The sequence below is a fragment of the Lotus japonicus genome, chromosome 4, assembly GCF_012489685.1.
Source record: "Lotus japonicus ecotype B-129 chromosome 4, LjGifu_v1.2".
In the NCBI taxonomy this organism is placed as follows: Eukaryota; Viridiplantae; Streptophyta; class Magnoliopsida; order Fabales; family Fabaceae; genus Lotus; species Lotus japonicus.
Window position 1 is genome coordinate 72,947,474 of NC_080044.1, and position 16,361 is coordinate 72,963,834.

The window sequence follows — 16,361 nt, forward strand, 5'->3', positions numbered from 1 at the left end:
AACCATCAAAGGTTGGGGATTCTAACATAAAAGTCTTGAAATATAATTCCATAGCACAACTTAAATCACAACTCCAACAAACTTATAAACGAATGCAATAGCACAACTTAAATCACAAGTCCAACAAACTTATAATCGAATGCAATATTACTACAATGAGTCTACCAATACGATCCATGTCCATTGTCCAAGACACAACAATACAGCATTTAATGACCAAAAAAAAAAAACAATACAGCATTTATTTTACACCCACTCAAGCATTTATTTTCTTATAAACTGTAAGCTACATTTGTGGAAATATAGGCATAGCCATTTTAGATCCTCCACAACCAACATGTGCAAACCAATCCAGCTAAATTTCTCACTTGAGATGTTTAGCAAACCAGTCCAGCAAGTCCTGATGGGCCTCCTCTGCTTCCTTCACAGCTTCTGTATCTTCCAGGTTGTATCTCACACTCCAACCGTGTGAAACTTTAGGAAATATTTTCACAAAACTGGCAACCTGCACAAAAACAAAAATTGGTTCATGAGTGATGGGCGGTATCTTACATACATGAGGTATTCTTGCATATGTGCAAATTCATAGCACGTTTGGATTAACTTCTATATCCTCATAATCAATTTTGGAACCCATAAGCTACTCACAGGAAGCTTCTTCCCATAATTAATTTTGGTTTTAGAATCAATCAATTGTAGAATGATTTCCAAAATCCAAACATGCATCAATGTCTGATAAAAAACAATTTCTTGTCTAGATGAGCAATTATATATTGCATGAGGATCCCGGTTTAAAAATGTCAATTTAGTTGCCCATTTGCACAGTTGTGATGTATATCTTGTACACCATGTGTCAACACAATTATTTTCAAGACACAAATAGTAGCAAAAGAAAAAGTGAAAAAGCTAACCAAACTGAATTGACTGATTACAGCATCTTGTAACAGATGATGTGTGTAGAGAACCCAAAAACATGAACAATAGCAAATCATCAAGGTAATATAAAAGGCTGGACACAAAAAAATGACAATTATGTGACCTGAGATTTTGCAGCTAGGACTTGCTCAAACTGTTTCACAAGCTCTGGAGGAGAAATTGTGTCAATCTCAGCAGCAAGTACAGAAATTGGAATATCAACACCTGAACAGAAGAGCAATAATTAACTCTTGGAATATGAGCATCTCAGTCACTGCTTTAAGAAATCTGTTTCTTGTCTTTTTTTCATTCATTGAAAAATTACAAGTTAATAAGTTCTAATGAAAGAAGCTACGGATGAAATAGAATTTTTTCACAATGGACTATACCAACATGAGTTCAACATGATGTTACAGAAAAAGCAAAGAAACAGGAGAAATTGGAGGGGGGATGCCAATTTAAATTACCCCTATGTAGCACATAAGTTATAACCAGCCTCTACATGCGTAAGATTGCATTGCATACCAAATCCATAAAAACCCGCCTCTCATTAAGTCTACATACAATTGAGTTCCTAATATTTTGCACTAATGTATACTTGTATAATATACCAAATACATAAAAATAGTGAACATGAATCATGTGGTTGTCAAGTGTATAACTATATAAAGCTGTCATTCAAAAGACACTCCATTGTTGCTGCAGGTATTGCTCATCTTCTGGACAAATATTTAATCATCTAACATCTAATCAAATAAGCATATTTTTTTGTTTTGTGTTATACTAAAACAGCTTTCAACCAGAACTTCTCTCTGCAGCATTTTGACTAAGTTTAAATGAAAAAGAAATAGTTATATAACAGTAGATTCCAATATAATTTGTATTTTACAAGAAGGAAAGAAAAGAAAAGAGAGGAAAAAAGTAAAGGCAAGTAGTCCCTTAGCAGTTAATAAATTAGTAATGAAAAATATATTTCTTCAAATAAGTGAATATAAATATAAAGAGAGGAGGACTCCATTTACTCCAGGAGTAAGTTAAAAACCTACTCCAAATCTTTACCCTTATTTTTAGATACTGCACATTAGCATGGGAAGTGACATTATGCCAAAAATGCTTAAATTGATGAAAACGACAATTGACAAGTTTTTCTGTTTTTCCTAACATGAAGCTCCAACATAATCTTAGTAGTCTTTTTCCCGCATAAGATGCTAAAAGACATTTCCTAAACAAATCGCAAATTAAGGAAATATATCTTAACATTGAAAATTTATACCCTTGATATCATCCAAAGAGACAAACGATGGATGCAATAGCACAGCAGCTTGGATCAGTCTGGATTTCGCAAGTTCAACCACAACCTTAGCTGATAAAAAGAAGGAATATATAATACATTGTGTTAGTTCAATTATTAATATCATGTTTAAAACTTTAAATCCAACCAATAAGTACAACACCTGCAAGGAGCTGAAACTGTTACACAAGCTAAAGAAGGGGAAATGCAAACAAAATAAGCAGATGAGAGGCACTCACCACCCCAGCAAAAACCAACAGCCCCAATAGCTGAAACACCTTTACTCTTTAAAGCTTCAATTATCGGCTTTGTATCTTCAAAACCTTTGTCCTGTTAATATAGCGGGTAAGCATCAGAGAGCGTCACAATTTTGTAAATTTGATTTGACATTTAACCCTTCCTAATGCTCAATCTACAAATAAAACCACATACAAAGGTAGCAGGCTAATGGCTGAGCTGTTGAAATGATAATTAGTTAATTACATCACATAACTAGAAATCGCATTCCAGCCATACATCCCCCACTCAGAATGTTCAAAGTTCCAATAAGGCAACAAAAAACTGAATTTCAATTTTTAATACCACCAAAAAATTGTTTCTTTAATTTATACAAGAAGAGAAAAATCATGAACAAGCAAGTATTATAAATAAGAACTAACCGGTCCATGATCTTTTATCCAAGCGGGAAAGGGCCTGTCAGGGTTCCCAAGGTCCAAGGGCTCACCCTTCAAGAGATCAGGAACAACCACATAATAGCCAGCAGCTGCAACTTTGTCCGCAAGGTTCCTTCAATACAGAGAACAAAGTCAACAAAAAACATTACATACAAGAGAGGTGGAGACAGAGAAGTTTGTAAACAGAGCAGAATGAAACAGTCAAATTGTATTAACAGCATAGTTCATCAAAACCTTGGAAAATTTTAATTTGTAAGTGAAAACTGCAAGTAACATGAGCAACCATTATAAATTCTCATTGATATATATATATATATACATGAGATCAAAGAAAACATGAACAAGTGAAAAGTGGAAATAAGTCAAATAACTGTATTTGTAGGCATACCTTAAATTTGGTGCTTCATATCCTGCAAGGAAAATTGAGCATATGAAATTAGACGAAGGTTTTGGTAAAAGTCAACAACTGTTACTAGATTATCTATATATATAGCACAGGCTCCTGAAAAGAATGAAATGCAGAATTTGATACCGAAAACATCGGAGAGGAGAAGAACGGCGAGGTTGGAGTGAGAGGAGCCGGAGAAATAGGCGTTGACGCCGGCGATCTTGTCAACGTGGCCAGCTCCGCCGGTGGGGTTGAGGGTTGGTGGATTTGAGCAGCACTCAGGGCCTGACATGATGATTGCTGATACTGCTTGCTTCACACTGAGTTCTGAGTGTTGTGAGTCTGTGTTTGACTAGTCTTTGGTTTCGGGTGCTTCGTTATATGTAGAAGGATCATGAATATGAAATTTTTTGGTATCTATAATTTGGGGAATTGGGTTTGGCCCCCTATGGGGCTCCGCGTCCCACTTAAAGTGGGGAAATTACTGGAATGCCCCCTTTAATAGAATACGGAACTTTACCGTCCGTATTTAATACGGAAGACACATTTCCGTATTATATTAGTATGTAAAACGACAGGGTTTTTTCAAACCCATTTCAGCGCTTTCAACACCCATTTCTCCCCCATTCTCCCCTCGTTCTTCAATCTTCGATCTCTGACGCTCCCCTTGCTTGAATCATCATCTGGAAAGGTTCCATCATCTCCATCAAAGCTATTCATCAAACCCATTCTCCCCATTCATTGCATTGAAACCTAGAGGTAAGTAAGTTTGGATTTTCACCATTTAACTTGAAATTATGTGAATCTTTCAACCCTAGGGTAGTCGATTGATGCTTACGTAGAGGTTATGTTGGCTGAAATGGCTTGAATGTGCTTTGGGGCGAGTTCCGATGGAGGTTCTGGTTTATGGAGGTTCTGGTTTAATACGGAACACCGTTTTCCGTATTAAATATGGAACCTGATGTTCCGTATTTAATATGGAACCTGGTGTTCCGTATTGAATATAGAACCTGGTGTTCCGTATTGAATACGGAAAACGGTGTTCCGTATTCATCTCAGAATCACATATACCCTTATAATTGATTCTGGGTTCAGAATCAATTATAGAAGGTTTCCAAAGCACTTTGTGAGTAGTTTCTAGATGCCATAATTGATTATTAGGAAAATAAAAGTTGATCCAAGCATGCATAATCCACAGAAGATACAATTATCATCTATGTACTTAAAAAATTCAGTCAAATTCATTCTAGGAATTTTCCATTTGCTTGCATCATGTTTCTGTCTATGGCTGAAATGGTAAATATAGTGAATGTTTGCTCTGAATAAATAGTGAGAATGAAGAACAGAAAGAGGTCTCGAGCTAGTGAGGATGTGGGGGCTACTGAGGATAGACACCGGCGCTTACATGCTTTTAGCCGGCGCGACGATCATGCTGCAACCTCTCAGGCGGTGGAGGCTTCAGCTCCAGTTGATTCTCCGCCGTCTCCCATGGTTGAGTTACCCTCAGTTGATTCTCCGCCGTCTCCCACGGTTGAGTTACCTCGCCATGAGTCACCAGGCGAGGAGTCATCAGGCGAGGAGTCACCAGGCGAGGAGTCATCAGGCGAGGAGTCTTCCGGCGAGGAGTCATCCGACGAGGATAGTATTCCTCCTCCTGATATTGATGCTGATGTCCTGCCAGAGCAGGGGGCACAGGGTGGCGAGGAGGACCTGATCCAGAGGTTGCCGCCGTTTCCAGGGGGCCTGTTGAGCTGTCGCTCCTCACCCATTATGCTGATCACAAGGCTCCCTGGGCGTGGCATGCACTCCTACGCACAGACGAGCGGTATGTGGATCGTCGACACTTGAAGGTGGCCACAACTGGGGGGAAGGTTTAGAACCTTGCTTGTGATGGTGATTCAGACAGTCACAGGCGGGTTCGAGAGTTGATTGAGCAGACGAGTCTTCATCAGCTACCCTATTGCAGCTACCCGGTGACAGATGCAGGCCTTATTTTGGCCATTGTGGAGCGATGGCATGAGGAGACTAGTAGCTTCCACATGCCGTTTGGGGAGATGACTATCACCCTGAACGACGTGTCGGCTCTTCTCCATCTCCCTATGGGGTCGAGGTTCTATACGCCTGGGAGGGGGAGAAGGACGAGTGTGCAGCGCTCTGTGCTGAGTTGATGGGAGGATCTATTGCTCGTTATGAGGCTGAGTTTGATACGAACAGGTGTCAGACTATTCGCTATGGGTCTTGCAGACCCTGTATGATGTTGCGTTGGAGGGTATGTCTTAATTATTACTTGATTAAATTGTATCTATTATTATTGTATTGTTATAAACTGTTAACTCAATTCATTTCATTGTAGAGCACCGATATGAAGACGCTGCACGGATTTGGCTGGTGAACCAGCTAGGCGCCACGCTCTTTGCTAGCAAGAGCGGTGGCTACCACACGACCGTGTACTGGATAGGGATGTTGCAGGATCTTGGCCGAGTGTCCGAGTACGCGTGGGGCGCGATTGCGCTCGCTACGTTGTACGACCAGCTTAGTCGAGCGTCCAGGAGGGGGACGGCCCAGATGAGAGGTTTCAGCTCGCTCCTGCTAGGATGGGTCTACGAGTACCTTTCTGATCGCGTCATTATCCGGAGGGCGGATCCGAAGTACTCGCAGGACCAGCCTAGGGCGCGGCGGTGGGTTATGTCCCGGGTCGGGCATGCAGGCCTTGATGAGAGGCGAGTCATGCTCGATGAGCTGACGGTGGATGACATTATATGGACCCCATTTGAGGACCATCGGGCTCATCGACCACGGGATCTGAGGGCCATGTATTATGGCTACATCCGGACGCCATTTGGCCGTGTTGTTCGACGACATCTACCAGAGAGGGTTCTGCGCCAGTTTGGCTACATACAGGATGTCCCTCGACACCCCTCTGAGATCCAGACGACTGGGTCCCTTGCTGACACCGCAGATGCCGCCTATGCTGACTATGTGTCGCACCTACGCCCTCAGGGGATCCCTGCTACTTATTCGAGAGAGGCTGTGGAGGATTACATGAGGTGGTATAGCGCTGTGTCCCATCGGTTCATCATCCCTGAGGATAGGAGGGAGGAGTTCAGTGCTATGGTAAGTTTGAATTTTATTTTCCATTCAATTGTGATTTTTTGTTCATGATATTTTATTTGTACCTAAAAATGTATGTACATTATTTTTGCAGACTCTTATGCGTCGGGCCGTGGACTTGTTGGAGCAGTCACTGGAGGTGCCAGATGCTCTTGCAGTGGGCACGCATGCCCGATCCCTCACTGAGAGGGCGCTAGATCTTATTAGATCCAATGCCTTCATTGGTATCCATGGAGTAGCCTTTGCTGCTGTCCGAGGAGCTAGAGCTGCGGGAGGCAGAGGTCGTGGAGGTAGAACGCGTGGAGGCAGAGCGCGTGGAGGCAGAGCGCGTGGAGGCAGAGCCCGTGGAGAGGGTGCTCCTGCAGAGGGTGCTCGTGGAGGCAGAGCTCGTGGACCTAGAGGTCGTAGGGGGGCCGGTAGGGGTCGGGGCGAGTGATTGACTGTATATTTGTATATTTTTTGTGTATTTTTATATTATGACATGTGACTCTTTGTATTATGACTCTCTTTATATTAATCATGCTTTCTATTTCCACTCATTATATTTAGACTCTTATATTGAAAAAAACATGTATAACTACACCGTAATTATCCCTGATGCTGTTTCAAAATAATAAGGCACATCAATATAACAATGACCATCAAATTAATATTATTAAAAGCAGCAAATGAACATCATAAGGGCAAGGCTCATCAGATTAATATTACAGAGCGTTTACAAATGAATATTACACAAAGTATGGTGTCAATCTGAGGTGATGTCTACATAGCTTTGGTGACTAAGAGGAACACCAAAAGTAACAAGCCAAGCTTCGAATTCTGACGTGAACCTGCGTAAACGTGTATCATATGGGGCGTTCCAGCGTCGTACTGATGTGGGATCAACATACCGTTCCCACTGGAGAGCAATTGGCGGCATAGAATGTCGAGGAGTTAGATGGAGCTACATTATAGAGAATAACAATAAAATTAGATAACTTGCAAATACAACAAATTAATTCACCAATTGGATATTAGTGTACTCAATCAAAAAATACTTGTACAAAGTGATTTATCACATGACCAACAGCTATAACATGATGTACATCCGGTGGACCTTCTCCTCTTAGTGGAAGGTATGAACAACAACCCGTAGAGGAGATGGATATGAAAACCACTTGGAACCTGGTTGCTATAAGGTATCCCATCTCTGGCAGTTGCATCCATTTATCCTCGGTAGCCGGATGACCAGGAGGAAGAGTGAGTCGGGAATGTAAGGCATTAACCACATGTCTGGACCACATTTCATCATACAATCCTCTATGTCGTTCAAGTTCTTCTATCAACGCTGCCCTAACCCATGACCAACTTTCCTCACCTGATGGTAGTCTGAGTAATGCAGCAACGACTCTATAGCCACAGTTACCATCATCCTCAACATTCTGAACTGTTTGTATATATGGGTGGAAAAAGGATGGAAAATGACCCATGAAATAGCTTGTATCAGACTTCTTCACACGCTTCTTCTTCTTTGGCGGTTGTGAAGCCTTCTTTGCCTCTTTGATCTCCCTATCAACGTGTTCAAAACCTGAAAGATCACGAGTCATGGATCCTATTGCTTTAACCTTGGGTGGTCTGCTCTCATTCGCCTTAAGAGTGCGCTTGGACCTTATCTTAACCGCAGGAGTACAAAGTGAACTGCTTTCAGGACAATAGATCGGTTGAAGCTTCCTCTTTACCATACTCTGCCCTCCAGTATCCAAAGAACTGAAATAATGTGTCAATGCCTCAACTTCTGGTTTCATATCTCCATGGTTCATGCCGCAAATATGGTTGCTGGTAGTATCTGCAACAGGTTCAGGTACATGCTCCCAACTCAGTCTCTTCCAGAATGGATGAATTGACTCATATGGAATTCTTTCATAACCTGCAAGTTCACAAAAGTGTCACTTTCAATAACAAATATAATTAATTGACAAGAGAGTGGTTGACCGGTGACCTGCAAGTTCACAACCGCAAGGTAGTCCATGAGTCTCTCTCAACAAGCAATCGCATCCGCCGTAGGACTTCATTCTTATATGTTCAGCATCAATGAGCTGCAGGCATTTGTTTGACACAAATCCTCTAATATTTGTGTGAAATGGGCACATGAAAATGTGATCAATTCTGTGAATACTGCGCTCAAACGATGCTAATATTTCAGTATGTCGATTACATGTCAAACTATGCGACGCATCCCATGAAGTGGCCAGGTCACCCTTGCAATCCCGCAACATCTTCTTCAAACTGGCATGTGCACCCTCAGCCCTGCAAACAACAAATAGATATCTTATTAACAACAATCTATCAAATGAACTAACAAGGCATAAATTAAGCTCATATAATTTTTTTACCTGTTACTTGTTGTTGTTCCAAAGTGCATCACATGATTTGTCCATGCCTTGGCAAATTTCTCCTTGTGGACCAACCATGTAGTAGAACAATAGGAGGTAAAGTTGCTCTATTTTCCCTTGCACATATTAAACAATTGCATCCATTTCACTTCAAATTCTTCAACTGTTGCAGCATCCACCACCTCTGCCCACTTCATCATAACCAATTCAGCAAAATCATCTGTGTCAACATAGAGTTTGCACTTTGCCAAAACACACTTGTTGATGTGCCACAAGCATAATAAATGGGTAGTGTTGGGAAGGCTTTGCTTAGCAGCACTCAATAAGGCAAGATCTCTGTTAGTAACAATCACCTTAGGCAACATGGCTTGATCAGCTAATAGAGACTTCATACACTCCAGTGCCCAAACGTAGTCATCTGTGCCCTCATTAACAATGTAGCAAAAGGCTATGGAGTATGTCTTATCTGTGGAAGTCAGTCCAACAATCTCAAGCAAGGGAATTGCATATTTGTTTGTCTTGTATGTGCAATCCATAATCACTACATACGGGAATGTGTTGAACAGTTTGATAGCATTTGGATGAGCCCAAAATACATCTCTAATGACTTCCGATCCAGGCTCATGTCTTTCAAAGTGGACATACTTGTCACCGTCCAACTTCTTCAACAAGTGTTGCATTTCTGTCAATGACCCGCGGAGGGATTTTCTTAACCTCTTGTAAACACCATAAATCTGAGATATGGTAGTCAAGTTTAAAGGATTATTTTCCTTCAAAGTCAACAGCATCTTTCTCGGTGGAACCCAACTCCTTGTCATTTTTCCCACTTGCTCCTTCTCTCCGGGTTTTAGACGACCAACAAAATTGTGCCCAAGTAGTGACCTAGCTGGTTCATGGTTGTGTATACCTTCCATCACCTTTAGCCGCCAATCTCTATCTATGCCATTTTTCATAGGTCGTCCTTTTAGTCTAAAAGGACAATCTGACTTTTGTGATCTCGTTCCTTGAACAAGGTCAAGGTCTCTGTAGGGAACATACTTACCATGCTTCTCGCACCCCAACATGACATAAGCTTTTCTGCTTCCATTCCCACCATAATCTGACTTTGTGATCAACGCAACATATCAATTTTCAATCGCAATTCCATGAACCCAATTGATAAGATCATCACGGGTAGGGAAAATCTATTATAATAATAAGAATTGATTACAAGGGTGATCAAGACATAATAAGAATTGATATATTACACTCTCAAAACAATGCAAAAATCTGTTCAAATAATAAAGAATACCTGATCAGTTGCAAATAAATGCGAGACATCTATACTTATACACGGGGGTACAAATGTTGGTGGTGGCACCTCTGTAGTGGCCTCTTCAGGTTGACCATTGTGCAATCCAGCTTCAATCAATTGTGATTCACGAAAGAAAAATGATTCTGTCATCCCTGTACATATATGGAACTTTAGAATCCGTAGTGAATACGGAATTTGCAAATCCGTATTGAATACGGAATTGGAAAATCCGTATTTAATACGGACTATACATGTCCGTATTAAATACGGAAATGTGTATTCCGTATTTTATCACGCTCAGAATTCAAAAACTCATCCTTCTAACTACTCAAACTACTTAATCTAACTACTTAAACTACTTAATCTAACAACTTCCACTACTTCAACATAACAACAAACAACAAACAACACTTACCTCAAATGCATCCAATGGTGAGGTAGGAGAGGGTGAGAGAGAGGGTGGTGGTGGTGGTAGGAAGAATGAAAGTGAGGTAGGAGAGGGTGAGAGAGAGGGTGGTCTGGAGGCATTGAGGGGGTTAAGGGGGCTGGTGAGAGGTTGGTGACGGAGGAGTAATGGTGGAGGGGTTGGTGGAGGGAGGAGTAATGGTGGAAAAGGTGATGTCTGTCAGAGATAGAATATGGAAGTTTAACTTCCGTATTCTATTTTAGTGAATACGGAAGTGTTATTTCCGTAGGGCATTTTTGGGTTAAAAAAAAGAGGTGAGGCGCGAAGCCCCATAGGGGGGCCCCAAACCCAACTCCCTATAATTTGGTGGCCCTTAAAATTTAATAAAATGTTAATTTCAAAAAACAAAGGAAATTATAACGTAGCGAAAACTTTTTTTACATAGACATCCAATTGATTTTCGTCACATCAGGAACTATAATTGTAATTTAATTAAAATAAAGAGTAAAATACACTCACCCCCCTAAAGGTTTGCAAGAATGACACTCCACCCCATTGGTTTTTAAAATCTACACTCCACCCCATTTTTTATAAAGGCAAAATTTAGTGACGAAAACAAATTCGTCACTAATAAAAAATAATTACTAATTAGTTAAAATTTAAATAAATTAAATGCATATACACTATCATACATCAATTTATGAAAATAATTTTACTGAATTAAATTTAAAAAAATCATCCACTCTACCTGTTAAGTCCACGTCTCATCTATCTCCAAATCGTATTTCTCACCACAAACGGTCACCACCAAACCTTTGCTCCCTTTAACACGACGACAACCATCCCAGAATGTGAAACCTCATGGCACCACCATGCCTCAAAGTTTTGTTGCGACTTGAACCCCAGAACGTGAATCGCACATCCCCAAAGCCACTTGTTCAACTACTTGTTGTGAACTTCATCCCTTTAAGTTGTGAGCAAACACTTTGTTGGTTTAAGATGTTGTTGGATTTTGTTAAAAACAGTGCTCCACCGCATCGTTGGGTTCTAATAACCTCCGATCCACTTCATATTTCTTAATTTTGTTTCTCTATTTTCTTCACCACCCATTTGTGTTGCTTTTTGGAACAGGAGGCAGCAGTGGGGAATTTTCCGCAATGGGCGAAAGCCTGACGGAACAATGCCGCGTGGAGGTAGAGGGCCTACGGGTCGTGAACTTCTTTTCCAGGAGAAGAAACAATGACGGCATCCGGGGAATAAGCATCAGCTAACTCTGTGCCAGCAGCCGCGGTAAGACAGAGGATGCAAGCGTTATCCGGATACAATCCAATTTTAAAAATTGGAGGTATAAATAGATTATTTTGATTAAAATTGAATTATTACCAAATATGAAAACACAAGCATGTTTCACTATGTTCGAGATATGGTTTGTCAACCGGTCATGTGTGCTATTGCAGAATTTGCATTGTAAATTTACGGAGGAAGAACGCGATTGAGAGAATGGGGAGGACTGTAATGTTTTCATTTTTATATTTATTGGATTATATTGAAAATAATTTTTGAAATTATTGATTAACAATTTAAATAATAACTAATTATTAATGAAGAATATTTTTCGTCACTAAATTTGCCTCTATATAAAATGGGGTGGGGTGTAGATTTTAGATAAGAATGGGGTGGAGTGTTATTCTAACAAAACTTGAGGGGAGTGAGTGTACTTTACTCTAAAATAAATGAAGAATATAAATATTTATTCCACTTGAGATACAATAATTGGATGACAATGTAAAACTTTTTTACACCGACAATGCACGTCTATTAAACTCATTTTATTTTAAGAGACTTGTTTAGAATTGTTTAGAAGAATAAATTAATTTATGTTTGTTTTGAAAAAAAAAAAAACCGACAACAGAACAGAGAGTAAAACGGCGTCGTAGGGGGCGATGAAAATGGAAAAGAGAAACTAACAAAACTGAAAGCAACTTCACCCGGGTGTTGGGAGTTGGGTTTGGGGCCCCCCCTATGGGGCTCCGCGCCCCACATCTTTTTTTTTAACCCATAAATGTCCTACGGAACTTAAACTTCCGTATTCAATAAAATAGAATACGGAAGTTAAAATTCCGTATTATAACTCTGACAGTCATCACCTTTTCCACCATTACTCCTCCCTCCACCAACCCCTCCACCATTACTCCTCCGTCACCAACCCCTCACCAGCCCCCTTAACCCCCTCAATGCCTCCAGACCACCCTCTCTCTCACCCTCTCCTACCTCACTTTCATCCTCACTTCCATTCTTCCTACCACCACCATCAACTCCTTCATTGGCAAGCTCTCCACCATTGGATGCAAAAAGATAGCATTTGAGGTAAGTGTTGTTAGTTGTTTGTAGTATGTTGTTAGTTTAAGTAGTTGAAGTTGTTAGATTAAGTAGTTAGATTAAGTAGATTAAGTAGTTAGAATGATGATTTTCTGAATTCTGAGATGTGTTAAAATACGGAATATAAAGTTTCGGAGTCTATACGAAAATTAATATACCGTATTCAATACGAATTATAAATTTCCGTATTCAATACGAATTATAAAGTTCCGTATGCAATATGGATAATAAAGTTCCGTATTCTCTTCCAGGGATGACAGAATCATTTTTATTTCATGAATCCCAATTGATTGAAGTTGGATTGAACAATGCTCAACCTGAAGAGGTGCCACCACCAGCATTTGTACCCCCGTGTATAAGTATAGATGTCTCGCATTTATTTACAACTGATCAGGTATTCTTTGAACAGATTTTTGCATTGTTTTGAAAGTGTAATATATCAATTCTTATTATGTCTTGATCACCCTTGTTTATGCCTTGTTTGTGTGTTGGGTATGCATCATTGAACAGATTTTCCCTACCCGTGATGATCTTATCAATTGGGTTCATGGAATTGCGATTGAAAATGGATATGTTGTGTTGATCACAAAGTCAGATAGCGGTGGGAATGGAAGCAGAAAAGCTTATGTCATGTTGGGGTGCGAGAAGCATGGTAAGTATGTTCCCTACAGAGACCCTGACCTTGTTGAAGGAACGAGAACACAAAAGACAGAATGTCCTTTTAGACTAAAAGGACGACCTATGAAAAATGGCATAGATAGAGATTGGCGGCTAAAGGTGATGGAAGGTACACACAACCATGAACCAGCTAGGTCACTACTTGGCCACAATTTTGTTGGTCGTCTAAATTCCGAAGAGAAGGAGCAAGTGGAAAAAATGTCAAAGAGTTGGGTTCCACCGAGAAAGATGCTGTTGACTTTGAAGGAAAACAATCCTTTAAACTTGACTACCATATCTCAGATTTATGGTGCTTGCAAGAGGTTAAGAAAATCCCTCCGCGGGTCATTGACAGAAATGCAACACTTGTTGAAGAAGTTGGACGGTGACAAGTACGTCCACTTTGAAAGACATGAGCCTGGATCGGAAGTCATTATGGATGTATTTTGGGCTCATCCAAATGCTATCAAACTGTTCAACACATTTCCATATGTAGTGATTATGCATTGCACATACAAGACAAACAAATATAAAATTCCATTGCTTGAGATTGTTGGACTGACTTCCACAGATAAGACATACTCCATAGCCTTTTGCTACATTGTTAATGAGGGCACAGATGACTACGTTTGGGCACTGGAGTGTATGAAGTCTCTATTAGCTGATCAAGCCATGTTGCCTAAGGTGATTGTTACTGACAGGGATCTTGCCTTATTGAGTGCTGCTAAGCAAAGCCTTCCCAACACCAGCCATTTATTATGCTTGTGGCACATCAACAAGTGTGTTTTGGCAAAGTGCAAACTCTATGTTGGTACAGATGATTTTGCTGAATTGGTTATGGGGAAGTGGGGAGAGGTGGTGGATGCTGCAACAGTTGAAGAATTTGAAGTTCAATGGATGCAATTGTTTAATATGTGCAAGGACAAATACAGCAACTTTACCTCCTATTGTTCTACTACATGGTTGGTCCACAAGGAAAAATTTGCCAAGGCATGGACAAATCATGTGATGCACTTTGGAACAACAACAAGTAACAGGTACAAAAATTATATGAGCTTAATTTATGCCTTGTTATATGTTTTTCATTTGATAGATTGTTTACATTGGAGAGTTAATAAGATATCTGTTTGTTGTTTGCAGGGCTGAGGGTGCACATGCCAGTTTGAAGAAGATGTTGCGGGATTGCAAGGGTGACCTAGCCACTTCTTGGGATGCGTCGCATAGTTTGACATGTAATCGACATACTGAAATATTAGCATCGTTTGAGCGCAGTATTCACAGAATTGATCACATTTTCATGTTCCCATTTTACACAAATATTAGAGGATTTGTGTCAAACAAATGCCTGCAGCTCATCGACGATGAACATATAAGAATGAAGTCCTACGGCGGATGCGATTGCTTGTTGAGAGAGACTCATGGACTACCTTGCGGTTGTGAACTTGCAGGTCACCGGTCAACCACTCTCTTGTCAATTAATTCTATTTGTTATTGAAAGTGACACTTTTGTGAACTTGCAGGTTATGAAAGAATTCCATATGAGTCAATTCATCCATTCTGGAAGAGACTGAGTTGGGAGCATGTACCTGAACCTGTTGCAGATACTATCAGCAACCATATTTGCGGCATGAACCATGGAGATATGCAACCAGAAGTTGAGGCATTGACACATTATTTCAGTTCTTTGGATACTAGAGGGCAGAGTATGGTAAGGAGGAAGCTTCAAGCTATCTATTGTTCTGAAAGCAGTTCACTTTGTACTCCTGAGGTTCAGATAAGGTCCAAGCGCACTCTTAAGGCGAACGAAAGAAAACCACCCAAGGTTAAAGCAATAGGATCCTTGACTCGTGATCCTTCAGGTTTTGAGCATGTTGATAGGGAGATCAAAGAGGCAAAGAAGGCTTCGCAACCACCAAAGAAGAAGAAGCGTGTTAAGAAGTCTGATACAAGCTATTTCATGGGTCATTTTCCATCCTTTTTCCACCCATATATACACACAGTTCAGAATGTTGAGGACGATGGTAACTGTGGCTATAGAGTCATTGCTGCATTACTGGGACTACCATCAGGTGAGGAAGGTTGGCCATGTGTTAGGGAAGCGTTGATAGACGAACTTGAACGACACAGAGGATTGTATGATGAAATGTGGTCCAGACATGTGGTTAATGCCTTACATTCTCGACTCACTCTTCCTCCTGGTCATCCGGCTACCGAGGATAAATGGATGCAACTGCCAGAGATGGGATACCTTGTAGCAACCAGGTTCCAAGTGGTTTTCATATCCATCTCTTCTCAGGGTTGTTGGTCATACCTTCCACTAAGAGGAGAAGGTCCACCTCCTGTACATCGTGTTATAGCTGTTGGTCATGTGATAAATCACTTTGTACAGGTATTTTTTTATTGCGTACACTAATATCCAGTTTGTGAATTAATTTGTTGTATTTGTAAGTTATCTAATTTTATTGTTATTCTCTATAATGTAGCTCCATCTAACTCCTGGACATTCTATGCCGCCAATTGCTCTCCAGTGGGAACGGTATGTTGATCCTATATCAGTAAGCTGGTGCGTCCCATATGTTACACGTTTACACAGGTTCACATCAGAATTGGAAGCTTGGTTTGTTACTTTTGGTGTTCCTCTTAGTCACCAAAGCTATGTAGACATCACCACAGACTGACACCACACTTTGTGTAATATTCATTTGTAAACGCTCTGTAATATTAATCTGATGGGCCTTGCCCTTATGTTGTTCATTGCTGCTTTTAATAATAGTAATTTGATGGTCATTGGTATATTGATGGGCCTTATGTTACTTATCTTGCCTTTCATTATTCACGGTGTAGTTATACAGGTTATTTTTCATTATAAGAGTC

General features: G+C 40.4%; 2 protein-coding genes across 3 annotated transcripts; one reads left to right on the forward strand and one right to left on the reverse strand.

Annotated features, from left to right (window-relative positions):
- Positions 1-107: 107 nt before the first annotated feature.
- Positions 108-3,655, reverse strand: LOC130710321 (endo-1,3;1,4-beta-D-glucanase-like). Its single transcript, XM_057559541.1, has 7 exons — positions 3,413-3,655; positions 3,269-3,290; positions 2,866-2,992; positions 2,446-2,536; positions 2,189-2,278; positions 1,040-1,140; positions 108-505 (listed from the first exon to the last, which is right to left on the reverse strand). The coding sequence occupies exons 1-7, from the start codon at positions 3,558-3,560 to the stop codon at positions 365-367; spliced, it is 720 nt and encodes a 239-aa protein (XP_057415524.1). The 5' UTR covers positions 3,561-3,655; the 3' UTR covers positions 108-364.
- A 9,108-nt stretch (positions 3,656-12,763) lies between these two features.
- LOC130710313 (PKS-NRPS hybrid synthetase cheA-like) lies at positions 12,764-16,286 on the forward strand. Of its 2 annotated transcripts, XM_057559531.1 has the most exons (6): positions 12,764-12,818; positions 13,082-13,224; positions 13,341-14,524; positions 14,628-14,935; positions 15,008-15,876; positions 15,971-16,286. In XM_057559531.1, the coding sequence occupies exons 2-6, from the start codon at positions 13,084-13,086 to the stop codon at positions 16,163-16,165; spliced, it is 2,697 nt and encodes an 898-aa protein (XP_057415514.1). In that variant the 5' UTR covers positions 12,764-12,818; positions 13,082-13,083; the 3' UTR covers positions 16,166-16,286. The 2 variants fall into 2 exon arrangements, with proteins under 2 accessions (XP_057415514.1, XP_057415513.1); XM_057559530.1 differs by lacking the exon at positions 12,764-12,818 and having other exon boundaries at positions 12,898-13,224.
- Positions 16,287-16,361: the final 75 nt, after the last annotated feature.

Bases quoted from the DNA above. Each gene is read 5' to 3' on its own strand.
- LOC130710313 (XM_057559530.1), top strand. From the start codon at position 13,051: ATGGATAATAAAGTTCCGTATTCTCTTCCAGGGATGACAGAATCATTT. The intron at 14,525-14,627 runs GTACAAAAATTA...TGTTGTTTGCAG, and splicing joins GGAACAACAACAAGTAACAG to GGCTGAGGGTGCACATGCCA. The intron at 15,877-15,970 runs GTATTTTTTTAT...TCTATAATGTAG, and splicing joins TGATAAATCACTTTGTACAG to CTCCATCTAACTCCTGGACA.
- LOC130710321 (XM_057559541.1), bottom strand. From the start codon at position 3,560: ATGTCAGGCCCTGAGTGCTGCTCAAATCCACCAACCCTCAACCCCACC. The intron at 3,291-3,412 runs GTATCAAATTCT...TTTTCCTTGCAG, and splicing joins TCTCCTCTCCGATGTTTTCG to GATATGAAGCACCAAATTTA. The intron at 2,993-3,268 runs GTATGCCTACAA...TCTGTATTGAAG, and splicing joins TATGAAGCACCAAATTTAAG to GAACCTTGCGGACAAAGTTG.